Raw genomic sequence first — 25,637 nt, 5'->3', positions numbered from 1 at the left:
CACTTTTCTCCTCCCCCTCTTTCTCTCACCTTCCCTTACCTGCTCCCCTCCCCCCTTCTCTACCAGCCATTTTCTGCTCCTGGAAACCTATTTGACTACTCTTGATTGCTGCTTGCCATTGACCTCGGATTTGTACCTTGACCATTCTACTTCTTTGCCCCTTTTGTACTCAGCTGCCAGATTGGAACCGACCCCGGCTTGGATCTTGACCATTCTTCTTCTGAATAACCATTGTATACTTCATTGCCAAACTGGACTTGACCTTGGCTCGGATCTTGGACTAAGGCTTGCACAGTGTTCCTCACCCCTGGTACCCGTGCCACCCGTGCCACTCGGTGTCCACCAAGTCTCTGTCTCCATCTCCAGAGGCTTCAAGGACCTGAGGTTCAAGGGAGGCCTCCCCACTACTTCGGTCCCATCTCGGGTACATGGCCCACGTGACAGAATAATCCAGCGATGTCTGAGACTGAGGGGAGTGCTTCCACCTTCGAGGCCCTGTGCCAACAAGTGGCCTGTGTCTCAGGCCCTGACGTCTATACAAGAGGGGTACTTTCAACTGGAAGGTTGGCTGACTACAATGGCCAATACCTAAATTCTGAGCCCTGCGGAACCACCTGTTATGGCTATGGAGCAGCCCATCTCTACTCCAGCTCCTGAACCACGGGTTCCTATGCCGGAATGCTTTTCAGGGGTTCGCCACAAGTTCCGGGCTTTCAGGAACGGCTGTCGGCTATACTTTACCTTACAGCCTAGGACCTTCTCTTCAGAGGATACAAAGGTCGGGTTCGTAGTAGCCTTACTTACAGAAGAACCTCAGGCATGGGCTCATCAGCTATTGGAAAGGGAAAGTCCTACACTGCACTAACTGTCTTCTTTCTTCGATGCCATGGCAATGCTCCATGATGACCCACAATGAACCACCACGACTGAAACAGTGTTAACCTCTCTACAACAGGGGAAACGCACTGTGGAGGACTGCGTAACGGAATTCCGCAAGTGGGCTGCAGACACTGCATAGAATGACGCTGCCTTGCGCCATCAGTTTCACTTGGGCCTGTCCGAGGCCCTCAAAGATGAATTAGCAAGAGTGGGGCTTCCTGATACATTGGAACCTACAATTCAGTTGGCTATCCAGCTTGATGGCAGACTCAGAGAATGTCGCAGGGAACAATCCAGTATGGCCCGTCCCACATGGATGCTCCCACGAGTACCCATGGCTCCACACCTGAGAACCCCTGAGACCTACGCATCAACCCAAATTCATGACGCAGAACCGATGCAACTCAGCTTAGTTCGTGCACCCCTCACACCTGAAGAGCGACAACGTCATCACCTGAACAATTTATGCCTGTATTGTGGTGGAGCAAGTCACTTTCTTCAGGGATGTCCCATTGGGCCGAGTAAGTGGATTGAACCCCCATCTGTTTCGCCCTACCTTGTTAAATCCCTGCATCTCACTCTCTGCCTCTCTTTGCAGATACTGGGAAGGATAATCCAGGTAGCAGCCATTATTGACTCTGGGGCTTGCAGCTGCTTTATTGACATCCACTTCTCCAAAAAGCATGGAATACCACTATGCAAGAAGCTCAGCCATTTACCGTTCATCTGGCAGATGGCTCCACACCAACCTCGGGTCCAATAACCCATGAGACCACCCTCATATTGGCCACCACCGAAGCAGACCATCAGGAATATCTTCGGCTGAACGTGATTTCTTCCCCCATTTTTCCGGTTATTTTGGGGTTACCATGGCTTCGACAGCACCAGCCACAAATTGATTGATCCACTGAAGTTGTGTCTTTCGGCTCACCCTATTGCTGACACCACTGTTTCCCACAACGAGCCTGTTTGACGGTTCAACCCCTTTCCACAGATGACAACACTCTTCTCCCCCAGGCTTACAGAGACTTCCTGGACGTCTTCAACAAGAAAGGGGCTGAATCCCTAGCGCCTCACCGACCGTATGATTGCCCCATTGAGCTTCTTCCTGGTTCTGCAATTCCATTTGGGAGGATCTTCCTACTCTCTGAGCCTGAATTACAAGTCCTCCGAAAATACATTGATGACAATCTTAGGAAAGGGTTCATCCGGCCCTCTACCTCTCTCCTTGTTCTGATCCTATTAGTACCACAGGCAAGCAGCTGCAGTATTTACAGTTAGTGTACTGTGTCCTCTGCACAGTGTGCACCTAAAGCTACCTGAAGAAAATTGGTGGTGTTCTTCTGATCCTATTAGTACCACAGGCAGGCAGCTGCAGTATTTACAGTTAGTGTACTGCGTCCTCTGCACAGTGTACACCTAAAGCTACCTGAAGACAATTGCTGTTGTTCTGATCCTATTAATACCACAGGCAGGCAGATACAGTATTTACAGTTAGTGTACTGTGTCCTCTGCACAGTGTGCACCTAAAGCTACCTGAAGAAAATTGGTGGTGTTCTTCTGAACCTATTAGTACCACAGGCAGGCAGCTGCAGTATTTACAGTTAGTGTACTGTGTCCTCTGCACAGTGTGCACCTAAAGCTACCTGAAGACAATTGATGTTGTTCTGATCCAATTAATACCACAGGCAGGCAGCTGCAGTATTTACAGTTAGTGTACTGTGTCCTCTGCACAGTGTGCACCTAAAGCTACCTGAAGACAATTGCTGGTGTTCTCATACTAATAATACTACAGGCAGGCAGTTGATTCTGCTAGCTGCAGTATCAGTATATATACATCCCAGATTTGTGCAGCTACATCTCACTGCAAGCCATTAGTATGTCTGGAAGGCCAACAAGTTGAGGCAGACAGTCACAAGCCAATAAAAGAGGGCAAGCAGGCTCTGTGTCTAGAGGCAACAGTGCTGGTCATGGAGACTGTGCATCCTCATCAGCACGTGGCCGTGGGACACGCTTGTCCTTTTTTGGGACTTGGTAGAGTGGATGACCAAGTTGTCCTCATCCTCCTCATCCTCTCTCACCCAGGCTCAGGGTACTTTGTCTGGCAAAGCAGCTGCCAACGCGGCCTCTTCCCTCGGCTCAATGGCATCAGTCACTCCTTCCCTAGCCCCACCATGTCCTCCTGAGGAGTCCCCCGAACTGTTTGACCACAGTGTTGGGTACATGCTCCAGGAGGATGCCCAGCGTTTTGAAGGCTCCGATGATGGTACCCAGCTAGAGGAAGGCAGTAACGTGAGCCCAGAGAGAGGGGGCGCCCAAGAAGGACAGCAATCTGGCAGTCATGTTCCCCCAGCTGCAGCATACTGCCAGCTTTGCTCCAGTGTTGAGGAGGGAGGGGATGATGAGGCCACTGACTCCACGTGGGTGCCTGATAGGAGGGAGGAGGAGGAGGAGGCACATCTCCAATGAGGCAGGATGCCCTCCAGGGGCCAGTTTAAGGGCAGCACACCGACTGCATCACACCGCAGAGCTCCGCATGTGCAGGGCCCTGCTGTCTCTGCATGTTATTCCAAAAGTTCTTTGGTGTGGGCCTTTTTTGAGACGAGTACATCAGATCCCACCGCTGCTATTTGCAACATATGTCTCAAGCGTATCTCGCGTGGCCAAAACATCACCCGCTTGGGCACCACATGCTTGACCAGGCATATGTCGACCTGCCATGCAGTTCATTGGCAAGCGTACCTAAAAGACCCACACCAAAAAACAAAGCGGACCTCTCCTTGCTCCTCATCAGCTGGAATCTCCAACCCCACTATACCTTCAGTCCTCTCTGAAACCTGCACTGAGAGGAATGAAGGTGTAGAATTAGGTGTGTCACAGCTAAGTACTTGCGGCAATATCGGTACATCGACGTCAGATTCTATTAGGCAAATTTCCCTGCCCCAGCTGCTGCACCGCCGAAAGAAGTTCGCTCCCAGCCATTCACATGCCCAGCGGTTGAATGCTAGCTTGGCTAAATTGCTAGCACTTCAACTGCTGCCTTTTCAGTTGGTAGACTCTGCCCCCTTCCGTGAGTTTGTGGAATGTGCGGATCCTCAGTGGCAGGTTCCCAAATGCCACTTTTTCTCACGGAAGGCGATTCCGGCTCTCTACCGGCATGTGGAAGGCAATGTTTTGGCCTCACTGGACAGGGCGGTCAGTGGTAAGGTGCATATTACCGCTGACTCATGGTCCAGCAGACATGGACAGGGATGTTACCTATCTTTCACTGTGCACTGGGTGACTCTTCTGGCAGCTGGGAAGGATGCAGGACAGGGTGCAGTAGCGTTGGAGGTTGTTCCGCCACCACGCCTCCAAAATTCTACTAGTGGTGATTCTGCCACACCTCTCTCCTCCACCCCCTCCTCTTCTTCTTCCTCCATTGCCTCTTCCTGTGCTGATTTGTCCTCGGAACCAGCGGTGCTCTGTAGGTGTTCAAGGGGCTACGCAAACATGCAGGCAAAAAGATGCCATGTGGTGCTTGAGCTGGTGTGCTTGGTGGACAGGAGCCACACTGAGGCAGAGATTCTGTCAGCTCTGCAGGGGCAGGTTCAGAGGTGGTTGACGCCACGCCAGCTTAAGGCAGGTATGGTGGTTTGCGACAATGGCACCAATCTCCTCTCCACCCTCTGACAGGGACAACTGACCCATTTGCCCTCTTTGGCTCACGTCCTTAACTTGGTGGTGCAGCGGTTCTTGGGCAGGTACCCAGGCTTACAGGATGTCCTGAGGCAGGCCAGGAAAGTCTGTGTGCATTTCCGCAGGTCATATAATGCCAGTGCTCGGCTGGCTGACCTCCAAAAGGAATTTAACCTGCCCAAGAACCACCTAATCTGTGACATGCCCACCAGGTGGAACTCAACGTTGGCCATGCTGCAGCGGCTGCACGCGCAGCAGAGGGCCATCAATGAGTACCTGTGTGACTATGGCACCAGGACAGGGTCAGGGGACCTTGTTTTTTTTTCCCCACGTCAGTGGGCTATGATCAGGGATGCATGCACTGTCCTGTCACCATTTGAGGAGGCCACGAGGATGGTGAGCAGTGACAGTGCATGCATCAGTGACACTGTCCCTCTTGTCCACCTGTTGGAGCACACGCTGCGTGGAATAATGAACAGGTCAGTTGAGGCAGAACAGTGAGAGGAAGAGGAGGACTTCCTTACCTCTCAAGGCCCCCTCTATCCAGACAGTGTTCCTGTGTGCCCACCGATCACACAGGAAGAGGATGAGGAGGAGGAGGAGGATTGTGTCAGCATGGAGGTGGAGCCTGGCACTCAGCATCAGCAGCAGTCTTCAAGGGATTACAGTCCGAAGAAACCCATGGACTTGTACGTGGCTGGGAGAAGGTGGCTGCAGATCATGTCGTCCTTAGTGACCCAGAGGACTCTGGACCGAATGCCTCAGCAAACCTACACTGCATGGCCTCCCTGATCCTGCAAAGCCTGTGGAAGGATCCTTGTATTCGTGGTATCAAGGGGAGGGATGATTATTGGCTGGCAACCCTCCTTGATCCACGTTACAAGAGTAAGGTTGCGGACCTTATCTTGCCGTCGCAGAGGGAGCAGAGGATGAAACATCTTCGGGAGGCCTTGCAGAAAGGTTTGCGCAATGTGTTTACAGAGCCTGGGAGGTTACAATTTCCTGGTCCTCCTGGACAACGTGTTGCTGAGGCTTCGGTCAGTCACAGAAGGAGCGGTGGAGAAGGTGGCCGTCTGACCGATGTGTTCAGACAATTTTTTAGTCCGCAGCCCCAAGGTCTGATCGGTTCCAGCAACCATTACCAGCGTCTGATTCACATGGTGCAGGATTACCTAGGGGCAAGATCAGACTTGGACACCTTTCCCACCGAAAATCCTCTGGGTTACTGGGTCTTGAGGATGGATCACTGGCCAGAGCTTGAACAGTATGCAATTGAGGGGTTGCAGTGTTGTGGTACCAGCACCAGTGCCCAAGGCCCAATTTTTCAGCCCCTGTTTAACAGGGGCATATAATTACAATTTTTGATGCAATACTTTGCAGCAGGGCTCATTCCTGCGCTCCAACTGTAGCATCTGTGAGGGGTTGCAGTGCTGGGGCACCAGTGCATAAGGTCCAATTTTTCTGCCCCTGTTCAACAGGGACATGTAATTACACTTCTAGATCTAATATTTCACAGCAGGGTCCATTCCTGCTCCCACCAAGAGTAACTGAAGGCTTACGGTGTTGTGGCAACACCACCACCACCAAAGGCCCAATTTTTCTGCCCCTGTTCAACAGGTGCATGTAATTACAATTCTTGATATAATATTTCACAGCAGGGCCCGTTCGAGCGCCCACCAAGAGTAACTGTAAGGACTTACAGTGTTGTGGCACCAGCACCAGCACCACCACCAAAGCCCCAATTTTTCTACCACTGTTCAACAATGGCATGTAATTACAATTCTTGATCTAATATTTCACAGCAGGGCCCGTTCCTGCGCCCACCAAGAGTAACTGCGAGAGCTTACAATGTTGTGGCAACAACAACACCTAAGGCCCCAATTTCTGCAGAGTATATAGGGCAGGCCCCTACTTTCAAACATCCAACTTACAAACGACTCCTACTTGCAAACAGAAGGAGACAACAGGAAGTGAGATGAAATCTACCCCTAGGAAGGGAAATTCTCTCCTGTAAGAGTTAATATGGGAAAAACGTGTCTCCTCTTCACTGATGCTTTATCACCAATCCTTGTTTCACTAAAAACCCCAAATTTTCAAAAAACATTTGTCATTGGGACAGAAAGTGAGGTGAAATCTTCTGAAGAGGTGCACAGACAGCAAAACAAATGTTACAGGGGTGATAACCCTTCCCTATGTTTTCCAAAAAGCTTAAAAATAGATTTTTTGGCTGGAGCTACACTTTAAAAATGTACAAGTTCAAAATTACAAACAGATTCTACTTAACAACAAACCTACAGTCCCTGTCTTGTTTGCACCGCCTGTATACTGCTGTTCAGAGTATATAGGGCCTGGGGGCCCCACGCCTTTCCTTTTTTTAATTTGGGTGTGGGGTTCCCCTTAATATCCATACAAGACCCAAAGGGCCTGGTAATGGACTGAGGGGTGGGGGGTACCCATGCCGTTTGTCTCACTGATTTTCATCCATATTGCCGGGACCCTACATTACATTAAAGCCGCAAGCAGTTTTAAATGACTTTTATTCCTTTAAAAATGTCATTTTGTGCAGGGACTGTTCTAAGTACAGGAAACACGCGCCACTTTACAGGCATACTATAGACACCCCCCAGGTACAATATTTAAAGGAATATTTCACTTTTTTTTCACTTTAAGCATCAGTAAAATCACTGCTCCCGAAAAAACGGCCATTTTTTTTTTTTTTTAATTCTTTTTATTGAAGTTTTTCATTTATACAATTACCTCTAGGCTGCCAACGTGACAGAGCCTAGATTTGGCCTCGCAGGGCCCAACAATGAGTCTTACCCCCTAATTCCCTCCACCCTCCCCCTGAAAACCCCCTCCCCCCTCCCTCACTGTCACAGCCCAAGTCCAATTCCGAGTAACTAACGTATACTTAATAACTCCTGTAATATGAAGTTGTTGCACCGCCGGGTCAGAGTGATTTATTACATTATAGTTCCCCAATCCCTCATTTTTCACTCAATCCTCCTGGTTCTGTGATAATTAGCGTTACCTTGCATTAATAAGTTACCCTCTACCTGTCATTGTTAACATTATATTAGTTTGATTACCCTAATGTATTTTCATCTCCATACCATGCCTGCCATACCTTGTCAAATTTATTTTTACAACCTCTAGCTTGATACGTGAATTTATAATAAGGCATCATATTATTTACCAACTTTTTCCAAAATGCGACATCTGGCGCTTGGGGATCCTTCCATTTTAGTAGGATGGCCTTTTTGGCGTAGAAAAGCAGAATATTGAGCAGTGTCCTTAAGGCTCTGGCTTGCACCACCTCTTGTACCAAACCCAGCAGGCACACCTTAATACTTAATGGAATAGGTATTGTGAGGAGGCCCGAGATACATGAAAGGACCTCCTCCCAATATCTTTTTATTTGTGGGCAGTCCCAGAAAACGTGGCTGGCGTCTGCCGGGGAAAAAGTGCATCTCCAGCACTCCGCTGTAGTCAGCCCATAAATTTTTCCTAATCTTGCCGGAGTGTAATAACTCCTATGAAGGAATTTGAATTGAATCAGCCTATCTCTGGCTGATACCAGATGCTTAAATGGTTGATCCCATACCTCCTCCCAGTCCTCCCCCTGGAGCTCCGGAACTTCCATTTCCCATTTACTTCTGGTCTTTGCGATAGCTTTTGGTGTACATTTGAAAAATTCTTTGTACGATTTGGAGAGGGGTTTGTCCAAAGCCTCCTCTGATAGCATTGACTCAAGAGTGGATGTCAAAGACTCTACTTTACGTACCCTGAATTGCGACTGATAGGCATGTCGAAGTTGTAAGTAACGGAATAGATAGGCGTTTTCTAAATTGTGTCTTAATTTTAGCTGAGGGAACGTCAGAAGATCTCCAAAAGCTGTTATGTCACCTAATGTCTTAATCCCCTTTATTGCCCATATCATGGGGTCAGGTATGTTGTAGAAGTGCTGTAGCACAGGATTCATCCACAGCGGCATTGTGGGTGAATGACCCTGATAGCTTGGGGATGCCAAATGCATCGCCATGTCCCACGCTTTTATTGTAGCCTTCATAGTTAAAGTCAATGGTAATTCAGACCTAAGCCCCCTGAACAATGCCATACGCAAACTTTCATAGGACCCCAGGTGGGCCGCCTCCAACACCGTGGCAGCGTCCCCTTCGTCCATTATTAGCCATCTATGGGCAAAAACCATCTGCCCTGCCAGGTAGTACTTATGCCAATCTGGGAGGGCCAGACCCCCCTCGTCTCCCGGTTCCTGAAGTACCTTAATCCCAATCCTGGGAAGTCTAGGAGCCCACAAAAAGGAGCCTACTATACCGTCTAGTTGACGAAAGAAAGATTTTGGTATCCACACTGGAGCATGCCTCAAAAAGTACAATATCACCGGCAAGACCTTCATTTTGAGTAGGCTGATCCTGCCTATCAGAGACAATGGAAGTCTGGACCACGCCTGCGTTTTTTGTTTGAGGAAGGCTATCAGTGGGATAACATTAAGGGGCATGTAATCTTCTATTTTTGCTGTGATCTTTACCCCAAGGTATTTCATAGACGTTACCCATTGTAGTGGCAGATCGGGGTCAACCCCTTCCCTTGCTCTAGCATCTAAAGGAAGTATTGAGGACTTGTTCCAATTCACTTGTAACCCCGAAAACCTGGCAAAATCATCCAGGATTTCCAGTACCACAGTTAGTGAATTTTTCGGGTCTGACAGAAACAGGAGCATATCATCTGCGTAAAGTGCAACTGTTTCGTGTATGGTGCCCACTTTAATATCTTGAACCCTCCCGGAGACCCTTAAGGCAATGGCCAATGGCTCTATCACAAGAGCGAAAAGGAAGGGGGACAAAGGGCACCCTTGCCTCGTGCCCCTTCCTATTTCAAAAAAAGGAGACACCCTCCTACCCATACGAATCGCCACCTTGGGGTTACTATATAGCAGTGAAACCCATTTTCGAAATTGTGGTCCAAATCCCATGACCTCCAACACCTTATTCATGAACTGCCAATCTACCAAATCGAAGGCCTTTGCTATATCGAGAGATACCACTATTTTTGATTCAGATTCTGTGGGGGGAAGCTGTAGATGTGTAAATAGTCTCCTAAGATTTGTGTCTGTCGATTTTCCTGGCATGAAGCCGGTTTGGTCTATATTCACTATAGTCTGTATGACCTGGGCCAGTCTGGTTGCTAGTACTTTAGTTAAGATTTTTAGGTCTGAATTTAGAAGGGCAATTGGACGATATGATGCACATTCTGTCAGATCCTTCCCTGGTTTTGGTATGAGAATCATATAGGCCTCCATCATTGAGTCAGGTAGGGAGGAGTGCTCTAGACAATGTTCCAATAACCAATTGAATCTACCTGCTAGTTGTTCAATGTTGGCCCTGTAGAAGTCCGCCGGTATACCATCTGGCCCGGGGGCCTTATTGGGCGGGAAGGCGCAAATTGCGGCCTCTATTTCTTTTTTTGTTATTTTAGCTTCCAGAATGTTGCAGTCCTCCTCCGATAATCTAGGTATCGGTAGATTTCGCATTACATTATCCAACTCCTCCCTGTCATAAGGAGGAATGGGAGAATACAGCGACGAGAAAAAGTCCACAAATTCCTGCATGATAAGTACCGGATCACCGACCAGCTTCCCACTCCCATTTTTGATAACTGGGATGTGAGCCATCGGAGGGCGATCCGCTACCAACATGGCCAGGAGATTCCCATTTTTGTCTCCCTCAGCGAAAATTTTATGTGCCCTCTGGAATTCCTCTATTTTTGTCAGTCCTTTAACCTGCAGTGACAGACATCTTCTGACCTCAAGGAGGGATTCAAACAATTCCTTCGATGGGGTTGCTGCATATGCCCTGGCCCGTTCATTCTCTTCCTGTTGGATATTTTTATATTCCTCATTTTCATTTACCCTGGCTGTCTTAATAGCCGATATGGATTCCCCTCTGACTATCGCCTTATAGGCGTCCCAGACCATTGGTGGCTCTGCCGAATCAACATTACACTGCCAGTAGTTTTTCGTCGCCTCTTCCAGCTGGGCAGCAACCTGTTCGTGTTGCAACCATTCAGGAGATAGGCGCCAACTCCCCCTCTCCCCCCCGTACCTACGGCCAAGGAGAGGAGGAGGGGATTGTGATCCGACAGACCCCCAGCTAGGTACTCTATACTGGACACATACTGTAACATGGTGTTATTACCAAAAGCCAAGTCTATTCTCACTGAGGAGCCATGTGCTGTCGATATATGGGAGAAACATTTTTCAGCTGGATGTTTCCATCTCCATATCTCCTCTACTCCAACCGTGGTGGCCCAACTCTTTAGATCTTCAGAGCTTGTCCTACCTGGGTTGGAGGAGTCCAAGGCCGCATGTAACACAGCATTGAAATCCCCCATCACCACCAGGGGCAAGTGTAAAAATTGTGCCAGTCTTGTTACCATGTCATATAGAATTTGGACCTGGAAAGGTGGAGGCACGTATACAGTTATTAGTAATATTTGACTATTAAGAATGTCCATTATCACTGCAGCATACCTGCCCTCTGGATCAGTAATTACGTGGTGAATAGTGCAAGAAACAGATCTACTAATGAGAATGGACACTCCTCTTGCGAACGTGGAATATGTGGAGTGGACTGCTCTTTGTATCCACCTTTTACGTAGGGCCAACACCTTACTTCCCTCTAGATGGGTCTCTTGCAGTACCACTAGGTGAGGTTTGTAATGTTTTAAGTAATGAAAGACTGAGGCCCTCTTGAACTTGTTATTGAGTCCCCTGACATTCCAGGACACTATATTTATTTTATCCGACATACTTTATCCTGTTTAAATGTCCATTAATGTGGAACATCAGGGGACCCAGTCTTCTCCTCTCAGCGGTGCTTCCCACATCCACACATATTAATAAATCTCCATACCATTCAGAAAATTTGGACCTTTGGGCTGTGACAAATGTACCTTCCCCCCCTGCTATTATACCAGAGAAAAGTCCACAACTAAACTCAAAAATAGTTCTGGTAGGTAGCTTCATCCCAAAAAAACAACAAAAAAACCTTCTTGTGGAATCTGGTCGTTGCGATCAACAGTTCTGCAGCTCGATGTCCACTCTTTCTGTTTCCTCTTCGCTCCCTTTCAAAAAATTGTTGTTTTGGAGCATCCAAAAAACGTAAAAAATAATAACGTAGAATAACGTGGAAAAATAATAAAATTTAGCATAGAAAAAAGTACCTCTGCTCATGACGGGAAAGAGCCTTCCTTCCTTGCTAAAATGTAGAGAATTTCCTTGAAGCCGTCCTCCGTCTGGAATTAGTGATTGTCAACGCCGTCTGTATCCCCAGCTTTTCTCTGACTTATTGGCGTGTGCTCTTTGCTCACCTTCTGATACTCTGTCCCGCAGGTCTCCTGTATAGCTGGATGCTGGTACTATGTAGAGATTCTCTGGAGTATAGAGGATTCCTTTGAGATCTGACTTTGTGCAATTCGGAATGATTGCAATTCTACTTGCTCTTTATTCCCCGATTTCCTGAGTGTTAAGGATATAAACTTGTGCCACTCAACAACGCACAACAGGTGCAACTTGCAGCTCAGTTACAATTGAATTCAGTTTCATGCATTTTTAGGAAAGTTTCTTGTCTAGCCAGTCACTGGCCTCTCCAGGATCTTCAAAGAATTTCACGCTGCCCTTATGTTGAATCCTGAGCTTACTCTGGTATATCATGCTGTATTGGATCTCTTTGTCTCTCAATCTTTTGCGTATGTCGTTGAAAGACCTGCGTTGCTGCTGTGTGGCTGCCAAAAAATCAGGAAAAAACATTACTCTTGCATTTTCATATTTCAGCTCCGGAACTTGTCTGGCCTTGGCCAGAATCATGTCCCGGTCTCTATAATTTAGAAACCTGACCAGAAGGGGTCTCGGGAACGCTCCCGGCGGTCTGCGCCCTGTTGGTACTCTGTGGGCTCTTTCAACCACATAGGTTGGGGGCAAATCTTTCAGCGATAGGAGTTGTTTGAAGAAACCTTCAGCAAATAGAACAGGCTTGTCCCCTTCTGCCCCTTCAGGAAGGCCCACCACTCTGATGTTATTTCTCCTCTGACGGTCTTCTGCATCTATGGCTCTACGCTGCAAGGCAAGCACCATATCCTTCAGTTCAGCTATATTTGTCCCCTGAGAGTGCGTAATATCTTCCACATCTGAGACCCTCGTTTCTACCGTGGTAAGCCGCCCCCGGATCTTATCTAGATCGTGCCTTATCAAGGTACATTCAGATGATAGATGATCGATTCTACCCATAAGTTCCGACTTACTGGCGTTTATGGCTTCTAGGATCGGACGAATTATGGCGTCTGTATCCACAGCTCTCTGAGACTCCTCTGCTTGATCCTCTGCGAGCTCCATCTCAGCAGTTTCACTTTCCGTCGCCATCTTTCCAGAAGTCAGCGTGGCGCGCTTTGCTGATGTCCGTGCTGGCAAGATGGCGGGGGCGGAGTCTTTCGTTCCGTCTTTCATAGAGCGGGTATGGCGCTGTTCGTTCGCGGCTTTCTGCTGCTTCTTTGAGGACGCGGAATGCATCATTCTGCTCCTGACTCCTTCCCCCACCTGATTATTAAGTTTGGGTGGTAAAAGGAATGCTCCAAGTGCACGGATTTTGTCAGGATAAACGGAGCCTCTGGGAAACACTTGCTGCCTCGATCACATCCGGCCACGCCCTCAAAAACGGCCGTTTTTAAAACTTTTTTTTTTGCATTAATATATGTCCCCTGGGGCAGGACCCGGGTCCCCAAATGCTTTTTAGGACAATAACTTGCATAATAGCCTTTAAAATTAGCACTTGATTTTTAACGTTCGAGTCCCATAGACTTTAATGGGGTTCTAAACTTCGTGTGAACTTTTGGTCCGTTCGCAGGTTCTGGTGCGAATCGAACCAAGGGGTGTTCGGCTCATCCGTAGTGTCCACCAAGTCTCTGTCTCCATCTCCAGAGGCTTCAAGGACCCGAGGTGCAAGGGAGGCCTCCCCACTACTTCAGTCTCATCTCAGGTACGTGGCCCGCGTGACAGACAGCCCTGCTGGGCGGCTGCAAAAAGGCTGGTTGAGCAGTGCTGGCTTCAGGAACAGCCCAGGATTCAGTGATCCCTGGCAAATCATCATTCGACCCCCAGGTTGAGAACCACTGATCTAAGCAATGCTTCATGACAGTTATGTATTTGCCATACACTTTTTATTCCCAGTTTGCTGGGTCTGTGCACTCAATGTATGCCCGCTGTGTCCGCCATAGGGGAGATTGATTGGCGGTCCGGCCTCGGCCATCTTCAAACACTGGACCTTGTTCGTAAGCAATCCTGTGGCTACCCCCTTGTATTACTGTCCTTATTATACCATTAATTATGTTTATTTTTTTGGTTGACTGTCTTTATGTTTTTGTCATAGATAGTACTTTGCATAATTCTTCCTGAAAAAGCGGAATTGTCCACAAAACATGTAGAGGACCCACTATTCACCGAGGATCAACAAGTTATTATAGTCTCAGTGTCTTATGCCCTGTACACACGGTCGGACATTGATCGGACATTCTGACAACAAAATCCATGGATTTTTTCCGACGGATGTTGGCTCGAACGTGTCTTGCATACACACGGTCACACAAAGTTGTCGGAAAATCCGATTGTTCTAAACGTGGTGGCGTAAAACACGTACATCGGGACTATAAAGGGGGCAGTAGCCAATAGCTTTCGTTTCTTAATTTATTCTGAGCATGCGTGGCGCTTTGTGTCTCGGATTTGTATACACACAATCGGAATTTCCGACAACGGATTTTGTTGTCGGAAAATTTTATAGCCTGCTCTCAAACTTTGTGTGTCGGAAATTCCTATGGAAAATGTGTGATGGAGCCTACACACGGTCGGAATTTCCGACAACAAGGTCCTATCACACATTTTCCATCGGAAAATCCTATCGTGTGTACAGATCATTACACCCCTGAGGATATAACATTACCAGTGGAACTTGCTTTTATATGCTCAACAATATATGGATTAAACATGAGATTGTTGCTTTTATCTATGTATCTGTAACCTTGTCTTTTACGTATTTTCGTACTAATAGAATTTTTGTTTACTAAATTTTTTTTTATGTAACTCTTGGGGTACCGAGATAGTCCATTTTCTTTCATCTCCTACCTGAAGATATTGTGGGGGTTGTCTCCAGTTTTTCCTATTTACATTTAAAGTATAGGATATAGTGCAATGTTTCAGGGACTACTATGTGAAATTGTACAACATTCAACCCCCAGCCATTCCTCTCCTTCAAGTTTGCCTTAGAAGTGTGGGTCTTCCCATCCTCTAGGAGCCAATAGCAAGGCAATGGAACGCCCAGTGCTAGGACAAAGTCATCTAGTGCCCAGGGCGAAGATGCCAGATGCATCCGCCCCCTTCCCCCAAGATTTATGAACATTGTGTGTGTCAGCAAAATTCCCTCTCCCTCAAAACAAATCGAGCACTAATCTGCACACTTAAAATCCCCCCTCCTCCCAGTATAAATCCCCCCCCAATCTTCCCTTTTAGCTCAACTACTTGTTCTTCCTCCCAGCACAAATCCCCTTAAATTACCCCTCCTAGACCACCCTCCCCCCAATTTCCCCTGCTAGAACAATTCTTACCTCGCTACACCCCAAATTCCCCCTCCAGCACAAATCCCGTCCCCCAATACCCCCCAGAACAAATCACCCCTTCCCCTCATCCAGTACAAATCCCCCTTCCAAATCACCACTCCTTACACAATCACCCAAATTACCCCCACTAGAACAATTCTTACTCACGTTACCCCCCAAATTTGCCCTCCCAGCACATATCCTCTGCAGATTTTCCCTCCTAGAATAAATCTTACTCCTGTCAACCCCCACATTCCCCCTCTCAACACAAATCCCCCCAAATGTCAGCTCTTAAGTCAAATCTTACCCCTTTTACCCCCCAAACTCCCCCTCCCAGCACAACAAACCCCCCAAATGCCCCCTCTCAGCACAAATCCACACTTTTCCTTTTTCCATTACAAATCCCCCCACCTAGCACTAACCCTCTTATCCTTGCACTGGAAGAATGCCAGCTGTCAAAGCTGAGTGGTGATGTCGGAGGTGGGCGGGACTGGAGCAGCTCTCAAACATCAGGTCCCAGCACAAAAACCCTCAAGGCTTGAAAGGGGGGGGCAGGGCCCCAGAAACATATCGGCCTGCCCTGAATCCATCCCATTGGCTAGACCCACCCACCCCTGACATCACCACTTAGCTTTCACAGCTGGCCTACTTCCTGTGCACACTGCCAGTCAACCCGTCAGTTTTTACACTAGAGCGTCTACTGTTAGCTTCATCATCTGCTGCATGAGATGCTGTTCCATCCGGCTGTGCCCTTTTCGATGTCCATGATGTCTCCAAGGCTGTCTGTATGCTGATCTTCCTGTATGGTGTATGGTGTAAATGGTGTTACATTAAGTTCGACTAATTCCAGCGTTATTTTTTCCTTTTTCAGAATTGAGGAGGAGCCTAGGGCAGCTTACGTCTAACCCTTTTGGCAGGCAGCCAGCAAGCAGAGATGGTGCTGCTGCAAGGCTATGGGATCACTGCTCGGGGACACTCTGGCTATCAGATTGAGACTTTAGAGAGTTTGCTTACCAGCCCCCTACCCACATTCTTTGCTAGGAGGAGATGGGGGTATGGTTAAATAAAACCCTGCACAGTCCTGATCTGACAGTCCCGATTTGAAGCACTGCAGCAGCTGCAGTGTGGAGCTAGAGAGGAGAGAGGGCACAGCCCACACCTCCTGGCTCTCTCCTCCTTCAGAGATTTGGCTTGTCACTACAAGTACTAAGCTGACAGGAGTAGTGATGCTGCTGTCACTACTTGGCGCCTCTCCCACCTCGCATGATAGCAGCTCCCAGGGCAGCTGCCCCTCCTGCCCAACCCTTATCCTGGCCCTAGGAATCCCCTATCACAGATGGCAAATTCCTTGGGGCCCAGTTCTAAGTGAAATCCAAAAAAGACCTGATGGCATTGTTGACTAGTATAAAACTTTTTGGGCCATGTTAGGTAAGACGTTTGTTAGATCCTACTCCAATATAGTTGAAATAGCGAGGATGCTGCAAGACACCCTATGTGCCAAAATCTCAGTTATCCATAAAGCATGGAAAAATTCCCTTGCTGGGGTTACTGGCAAATCTACCTGTTAAACCCCAACTGAAAAATCTTCATCAATATATTGTATAACAGACGTCTACCTGACCTGTGCAGTCTTATAGACCTTGATCAAGTAGGTTTTACTTCTACTTGAGAAGCCAAAGACAATACCACCAAATTTAAATTCATGGTGCAACCTCCAGTAAGATCCCCCTGATATTAATCTCTATTGATGCTGGGAAAACATTTGGACAGAGTGAATTAGAACTTCATGAAATCAAACCTTCTGCACATAGTCCTGGGTCCCAACATGTGCAGATGGGTAAAAGTGAACTGCTTCCACCTAACAGCTTTCGTGAGGGCCAATGACTTCCACTGAGCGCGCTTCTCTCTACACATTGGCAATTGATAGGGCTGCCTTTCCCTCTTTCCCTGATGATTTTTATTCTCATTTTAGAACCCCTCTTTCGCCACATCAGAATCAACCCAAGTATCTTACTAAACAAGTTCAACACAAAATATCTGCCTACTCATAAGATTTGAGCCTTTTTTTTTATAACTAAACCAGCGACTTCCCTCCCTAGCCTCCTAGCAGAACTTCACCATTATTCAGACCTTTGATGCTTTAAAGATATTATTTAGAAATTTCAAGCCATGAACATCTTGGCATAGAAACATCAGATCATGAATATCCAAAACGTCTTGCCTTTAAAATAGTGTGAGTTGTTGATAAGTTTCTCTCCTTCACCTACTTGTGAATCCATCTTCAACCATTTTTAACCACCATCCACAAACATCTCGAATGCTGGGGCAACAAATATCTTTCTTGGTTCAACAGGAACAACATGAACATACTCCTACTGTACCTACCTCAGATCACCCCCCCATATGAATTCCGAAACAGTTCCACATGGCACTGTACAGGGAGTTTCTCCAATTTGTGTGGGGATCCAAATACCACTGTATTGACTGTACAGTTCTAAAAAAAAGGTTCAAAATCAGAGGAAGGCATAGAAATCCCAGAGCCAATAAATTTATTATAATGCCACCCACACTGCCAGAATGTTAGATTGGTATAGGACCTCCTCACTGAAAAATGGGTTTCCCTTGGACAAGATTTCTCCACTACCCCACTAGCAGGCCTATCTTGGCTCCTTCATGGTGCCCAAAAACCTGGTATCCATCATCACTGGGGGGGAGAACCTCTGGGGGAATCTAGGATGGAAAAGGACTTGGGGGTCCTAGTAGACGATAGGCTCGGCAGTGGCATGCAATGCCAAGCTGCTGTTAACAAAGCAAACAGAATATTGGCATGCATTAAAAAGGGGATTAATTCCAGAGATTAAACGATAATTCTCCGGCTCTACAAGACTCTGGTCCGGCCGCACCTAGATTATGCTGTCCAGTTCTGGGCACCAGTCCCCAGGAAGGATGTACTGTAAATGAACCAAGTACAAAGAAATGCAACAAAGCTAATAAATGGTCTGGAGGATATTAGTTATGAGGAAAGGTTGCGAGCACTGAACTTATTCTCTCTGGAGAAGAGACGCTTGAGAGGCGATATGATTTCAATATACAAATACCATACTGGTGACCCCACAATAGAGATAAAACTTTTTTGCAGAAGAGAGTTTAACAAGACTCGTGGCCACTCATTAAAATTAGAAGAAAAGAGGTTTAACCTTGAATTACGTAGAGGGTTCTTTACTGTAAGAGCGGCAAGGATGTGGAATTCCCTTCCACAGGCGGTGGCCTCAATGGGGGGCATTGATCGTTTCAAGAAACTATTAGATAAGCACCTGAACGACCGCAACATACAGGGATATACAATGTAGTACTGACATATAATCACACACATAGGTTGAACTTGATGGACTTGTGTCTTTTTTCAACCTCACCTACTATGTAACTATGTATCAATTAATTATGGTGACCTTGTGTGCATTCTCCTCTTCTGCTGATTAAACCCATGGTTTCTTATGGTCTGGAGCCTTGATCCAACAAAATACTTGTTGCATCCCCACAATATCTTACAAGAAGACGTTGCTAATACAAACCTGGATCCCTCTGCTTTGGAAACAGGATTGAGGATTGCTTCCTTTCACAAGGAAACAAGTTAAATACTTTCTTGTATTAAAAAAAAAAAAAGGAACTCCAGAGAGAGAGAGACATAATTTCACCCTGTACAAAGCATTAGTAAGAATTCATGTAGAATATGCAGTTCAGTTTTGGTCACAAGTTCACAAAAAGGATATTGGAGATAGAGAGCAGAGAAAGGCAATCAAACTGATAAGAGGCATGGAGGAGCTCAGCTATGAGGAAAGATTAGAGAAACTGAATGTATTCTCTCTTATGAAGAGGAGATTAAGGGGGATATGATCAACATATATAAGTGATCCATGTGAACTTTTTGTAGAGTTATTCAGTTTAAGGTCATGAAAAAGGACAAGGGGGCACTTTTTTATGCCTGTAGGAAATAAGATTTAGGCTGGGTTCACACTAGAGCATGGAGCGGCTCACAGCAGAGTGTCCACTGCGTCTCCATTCAGCGGTTCAGGTACGATTTCAGCCCAAATTTTTGTCTGAATTTAGGCCTGAAACAGACCAAAAGACGCACCCACCGTCCCAGTGTGAAAGGGGCCTAAGAGTTTTAATTTAAATGCAATCAGGCAGGCCCTTGCACTACATGTTTTTGGTAAATCTAAAGGAAATCAGACAACAAAAGTTGTATAGTGTGTATGGGGTCTTACTCTGTCTATATGGCTGATTTCACACTGGGGCAGTGGGTCTGCTAGCGGTAAAATCACCCTAGTTTTAGCGGCGCTTTTTGGCCGCTAGCGGGCAAAAATCGCCCGTGTTGCTGCGCTTCGGAAGAGCTGCCCATTCATTCCAATGGACAGGGGCAGTGTAGGAGTGCTGTATACACCGCCCCAAAGATGCTGCTTGCATGACTTTTTTCCCCGTCCCGCATGCGCAGCGCCCCAGTATGAAAGCACTCAGGCTCCCACACTGGGGAGGCAGTTTCATGTGCTTTACAAGCACTAAAACTGCCTCAGTGTGAAAGTAGCCTTAGAAACGAAAGACTTTTGGCTATACGTACTCTAGATATTTGAAATGCTTAGACCAGGTACTCATAAGCCAACCGCAGACACCAGATGGCGCTCCGCCTCCTCCTTCTCAATAATGCTTTGCTTTTACAATGATATAGTCAAACATAACGTGTATCCTATACTGGTATACCGATAAACAGATATAATTATTTTTTTTTTTATGGCAAATAGAAGTAATTATTGAATGAATCTTTTTTTCTTCATGAATGAAACCAAACACTTCCTGTAACGTTAGTCAGCTCCCTGCAATGAAGCGCACGTTGCGTTCCAAGCAACAGAGCAGAAAGGCCCCCCTCTGTATGGCCTTCGAGGCTGCCTTATAAAGTGCCGGATCTTAGTTAGCGTTGCAAGCGTAACCATAATCGATTCGGTATGATTTGCTGTGACGGGTATGACTCGAAAAGCCAACGTATTTTGCGTAAAATAGAAAACTTGCAACTGTCAGGCGCGACGTAGGCAACCTAAGGCTCAGTGGTCGGGGGGAAGAGGCGGAGTCGGCGGGGAAGGGAGGCGGAAGAAGCCGTAGAGTCAACATGGCGGAGGTGAGGGATTATTATTAGTGGTATCTCTGTGTATAGGTTTATTTATCGCTAACATTCGTTGTTTCTTATTTTCAGTTTAAAATGAATGGAGAGGGGAGAATTCCTCACACATTGTAGCTGTGCTGCTCCTGTTTCATTAAACAATGGATGCTGGAGGCCTGTGTTTTCATGTCACTCATATCTATTATCAGTGAGCTAGGGCTGCTCTCAGTGCTGTAACCTGGGGAAGGAAGCAGCCATTGCCTTGTGTAAGACAACGATATGTCACTGCTGGGTTATCCAGTGATGAGCAATGTCAAATAAATGACAATTTGTTCAAATTAATTTAAAAGTAGCAAAAGACAACTTTTTTAGGCCTTGTTCTCACTAAAGCATGTGCCTAATGGAGGCCTGTGTTTACCTGGACAGGTATTCCATGCATCCCCATGCAGGCCTTCCCATTGATGTCAATTGGGATGCAGCAGCTGCACGGACACAGACGATACTCCAATCTGACAGTCATGTGGGTGAAAGGATTTCAGATTGGGAGCATCATTTGTGTCAATGCCGGTGTGTCGCTACGCAGGTAATCACAGCCTTCCCCCGGCGTGCACTCTAATTTTGAATAGAGCAGTGAAAGAATAAAAATGTTCATACAGTGCGCAGCGTTACGACATGCCCTCTGCACATCCAGTTAAAGTGGTTGTAAACCCTCTCCTATACCCAGTGAAGTGAACAGTCTCAGATGATTCACAGAGATGAAACAAATCCTTACCTGAGCCCTATCTTTCTCCAGCGATGTCCAGGAGTTCCTTGGCCGTCCAAGACTCCCTCTTGATTGGCTGATACACAGCAGCGGTGCCGTTGGCTCCCGCGGCTGTCAGTTAGCCAATCAGGAGAGAGAGGGGGTGGGGCCAAATGGCAGCTCCGTGTCTGAATAGACACACGGAGCTGCAGCTCGGCTCGGGTGCCCCCATAGCAAGCTACTTGCTGTGGGGGCACTTGACAGGAGGGAGGGGTCAGGAGCACCGAAGAGGGACCTGAGAAGAGGAGGATCTGGGCTGCTTTGTGCAAATCCACTGCACAGAGGAGGTAAGTATAACATGTTTGTAATAAAAAAAAAAACAAAAAAACAAGACTTTACGATCACTTTAACTGAAGTCAATGCAAGTCGCGATGAAATCAGAAAAAAGTAGTGCAGGAATCTTTTTCAAAGTTCCTGCACATGGGTCAAGGCTATTTTAATGTGTTCATTGCCTGCAGTGGGGTGCAACTTGTGATGCGATTTTGGAACTGACAAATCGCATCGGTGTGAATCAGTGCTAAAGGAGATTGTGCATGTGGATTGTAACCAGTGTGGTGAGCTTAAAGTGGAGCCATAATAATAAAAAAAAAATACAAACAGGCAGAGTTTTACTTGCAGAAGAGATATACTATGGGATTGATTTGCTAAAACTGGAGAGTGCAAATTCTGGAGCAGCTCTGCATAGAAACCAATCAGTCTCCAGGTTTTATAAGTCTAATTGAACAAGTTGAAGTTAGGCCCCTTTCACACGATCGGACCGTTCAGGTCCGCCTGTCAGTTTTGACGGCGGACCTGAACGGGCGCTCCATGTTAGTCTATGGAGCGTCGGATGTCAGCGGAGACATGTCCGCTGACATCCGATCCGCTGAAGAGCAGATGGATGGCCCTACGTCCAGGTCCGTCGCTGGCGGATCGGATCGGGGGAGATCTGACGAAAACGGACACGCTGTCCGTTTTTGTCCGATCCCTCCATAGGCGGCAGCGGCACCTGACAAGCCCCTCCCCGCTCAGTGAGCAGAGAGGGACCTGTCATCCGCCGGCTCAGCGGAGATCAACGGACAGATCTCCCGCTGAGCCGGCGGACCGAGGCGGGCTCCGTAGAAACGGAGCCCGCCTCGTGTGAAAGGGGCCTAAGAAGCTGATTGGCTACCATGCACATCTGTGCCAGATTTTGCACTCTCTGGTTTTAGGAAATTAAACCTTATGCCTGTTTTGCATTAAACTTTCTTACCTGCCTGTCTGCTGCTCAGCTTGGTGTACAATTTCAGCATCTGCTGAGATAAATGAACCCCCACAAATTTGCAGGAGTGGGGTCATGTTGGCAAATGAAAACAGCCGTAGGTGTCAGAGACTGGTGCAGGAACTCTGTGACGATGCAGAGCTGGAGTACAGGTGAGTATAGTACCGCTTTTAAGGGTTTGTTTACACCAGATGTACTGGGCTACATTGGCATTTTTTTTAAATACCCTCTCAGAGCTTCCAATGACAATTGTCCCCCTGTGCTGTTTATATAGTCCTCTACCATACTACAACTCTGCATGCAGCACTGCACACACAGCCAGTGCGAGAGGTAACAGCCACTGTCAGTCACTGATGTAGAGAGGGATAGGTGTGGCTTTTGCTGTGTGTGCGGCCTTCTGAAAGGCAGCACGTAAAGTTGTAGTACAGAGCGGCAGTGCACATATTGAGGAGACTCACACAGGACTCCAGAAGTCCCAGGTGCACAGGGAGAATGGAAATATAGCACTGTAGCCTGGGACAATGAAAAGAGGAAGCTCCAAGGTGGAAATGGGAAAAAAAAAAATCAATTGCATTGCTTGTATCTCCACACAGAATAGAAGACTTCCATGCTGCTTTTGCAAATCTTTTGAACCAAGCAATTATCACCTTTGTTCTGATGGCAGAAAGATTTCAAGGCTCCTTCAATGTTGTCACTGTTGCAAAACTACAATCGGGCATCCACCCCTCCTTGGATCTGAAGGCCTTAAATCAGGTCTCAAACTGTCGGCCCTCCAGCTGTTGCGAAACTACAAGTTCCATGAGGCATTACAAGCATGATTCCCACAGGCAAAGGCATGATGGGACTTGTAGTTTTGCAACAGCTGGAGGGCAGCCAGTTTGAGACCCCTGGTTTAAATGTCTTCCCTCAAATCCAAATGCACCAGATCTGTCATAACCTCCCTCCATCAGGTAGACTTTCTAGTCTCTGTTGAAATCAAGGATTCATACTTGCATGACTCCATATTTCCAGCACTTCAACACTACCTGCGTATTTATCTGGGTGCTTAAGACTTCCAGTTTGTGGCCCTACCATTTGCTCTGGCTTCTGCACCCTGAGTGTTCATCAAGTTATTAGCCCCCATGCAAGCCTTACTGAGCTCCAGGAGTATCCAGATGGTGGGATACCTGGACAATCTCCTATTGAGTGAACAGTCAAAAGGGTTTTTTTAACCACCAATCCGATGTGGACAGTCCGGACCTACAGGTATAAAAGTTTCAGTTGGATCCTGAACTTTCAGAAATCAGTGCTAGAAATTAGGGATGCACAGAATGGGTTTTTTGGTACCGATACCAAAAATGAAAAATACACTAGGCCGAAAACCGATACCGAAAGTGACTGTTTTAAAAAAAATAATTTTATACATGAGACTGGTCAGAGACTGGGGACATGGTACAGGAGATGGTCAGAGACTGGGGACATGGTACAGGAGATGGTCAGAGACTGGGGACATGGTACAGGAGATCAATGCAGCCTCACCAGTACCCATCATATGCAGCCTACCAGTGCCCATCATGCAGCCTGCCTGTGCCCAGCAGCCTACCAGTGCCCGTCATGAAGCTTGCCTGTGCCTCACCAGTGCATATAAAGATACACATATAAAACGCTCACACATGCGCACACACACACATAAATGCACACACATATAAAACACACATGTACACACACACACACAAACATGCACACATATAAACATGCACACACCCAAACATGCAAGACACCCACATATAAACACACACACATGTATACAAACCTATATAGACAGCCTTTTTAAAAATCAGCAGCTGCAGCACTGTACCTTCACTCTCCATGCCGAGTACTGCACTGAAGGGGGAGGCAGAGAGCACAGCACACACTGCTATACACCTCTCCCTTGCTTTCACTTTCAGAGTAAACACAGCGTGACCGAGCTCCTGCACAGCCCATTTACACATCGTCTGAGGATCGGGGAGCCCAGTTCCATATGCAGCCACCGCTCGGGGAGGGGGGCACACGGGCCCCCTGCAGCATGGGCGAGGGGAGGAGAAGAGAATAAGGACGGGCGCTCTAGGGCGGCACCAAGGGCGGGGCCCCACCCCATTTTCAGCGCCATTATCGGCGTGATTTCTCTTTTGGCAAATTGTTGAAAAGGCCATTTTTGGCCGATATGTTTCTGCAGCCGAAATTTCGATGCCCTACTAGAAATGTCACATTGCTTTGAGTATCTGGGTCTTTTTTTAGATACATCTTAGTCCATAGTTTTACTTTCCCAAAAGAAACCTGTCTCTTTTCTCTCAGACTGTCGTTCTACAGCCTAAGAGCTGCCCAACTCTGTGATTCTGCTTGAGAGTTCTGCTTTCTTCGAGGCAGTTCTGTTAGCTCATTTCCATTTCAGACCCCTATGACACAATATTCTGTCGTTGGGAGAATTGGTTCAGTATTCAGACAAACTGACACTTCTGATAATGAGGACAAGGTTATCTCTGGCCTGGTGGCTCTGGATTTCAGTTCGTTCTGGAGTTGAGTGAATTCTTCCTCCTGCTGTCTTGGAAGATCCTCAGAACAGATGCCAGCCTGAAGGGCTAAGGAGGAATCCTTGGCATATTGTTGGTGGAGATGACTTGGGTTAACAGAAGAATCTCGTCTCAATCAACATTCTGGAGCTCTGAGCGATTTGGTTATGTCTGCAACAATGGTTATCCTGACTGCAGGGTCATCTGATCTGGTTCTAGTCAGACAGCATTACAGTAGTGGCATATATCAACTTTCTACCATTAATCAGCCTTGCTCGGCGTTAACATCACAGCTGTGGACAGTTGGCAGGTAGACCAACTCAACCGGCAGCATCTGGACTTTGGAGAATATTCCAGACACTGAGAAGTTTTCCATGACCTGTGTCAGGTGAGGCTTGCCAAATGTGGACCTCCTGGCTTCCAGGTTCAACAACAAACTAGACAGGTTTGTCTCCAGATGCAGAGATTCTCTAGCAGAAGCAGTGGATGCTTTGCGGGATCAGTACAGCCTGATCTATGCCTTCTCTCCCATAAACTTCCTCCTGGTCAACTCTGCGATATAAGATAGAGGGCATTCTGGTGATTCTTACAGCTCCAAATTGGCCTGTGGTTTCTTCCAGACCAACCAGATCTTCTACCCCAAGGATCAGTTTACCACTTTACTTAACAGCCGCTGCCTTTAAAGGCATGACTGTTAAA

At 47.1% G+C, this 25,637-nt stretch overlaps 1 protein-coding gene across 2 annotated transcripts in view; it reads left to right on the top strand.

The window, feature by feature from the left end:
• The first annotated feature begins 20,305 nt into the window (after nucleotides 1–20,305).
• Nucleotides 20,306–25,637, top strand: part of KAT5 (lysine acetyltransferase 5) — a 71,072-nt gene continuing 65,740 nt past the window's right edge. For both annotated transcript variants that reach the window (XM_073605249.1, XM_073605248.1), the window contains exon 1: nucleotides 20,306–20,383. In XM_073605249.1, the coding sequence (XP_073461350.1) occupies nucleotides 20,375–20,383 (9 nt within the window). In that variant the 5' untranslated portion in view covers nucleotides 20,306–20,374. The remainder of the gene's footprint in view (nucleotides 20,384–25,637) is intronic.

This window comes from Aquarana catesbeiana, linkage group LG11 (genome assembly GCF_042186555.1).
Source record: "Aquarana catesbeiana isolate 2022-GZ linkage group LG11, ASM4218655v1, whole genome shotgun sequence".
NCBI classification, from domain to species: Eukaryota; Metazoa; Chordata; class Amphibia; order Anura; family Ranidae; genus Aquarana; species Aquarana catesbeiana.
This window is presented reverse-complemented; position numbering and strand designations above follow the sequence as displayed.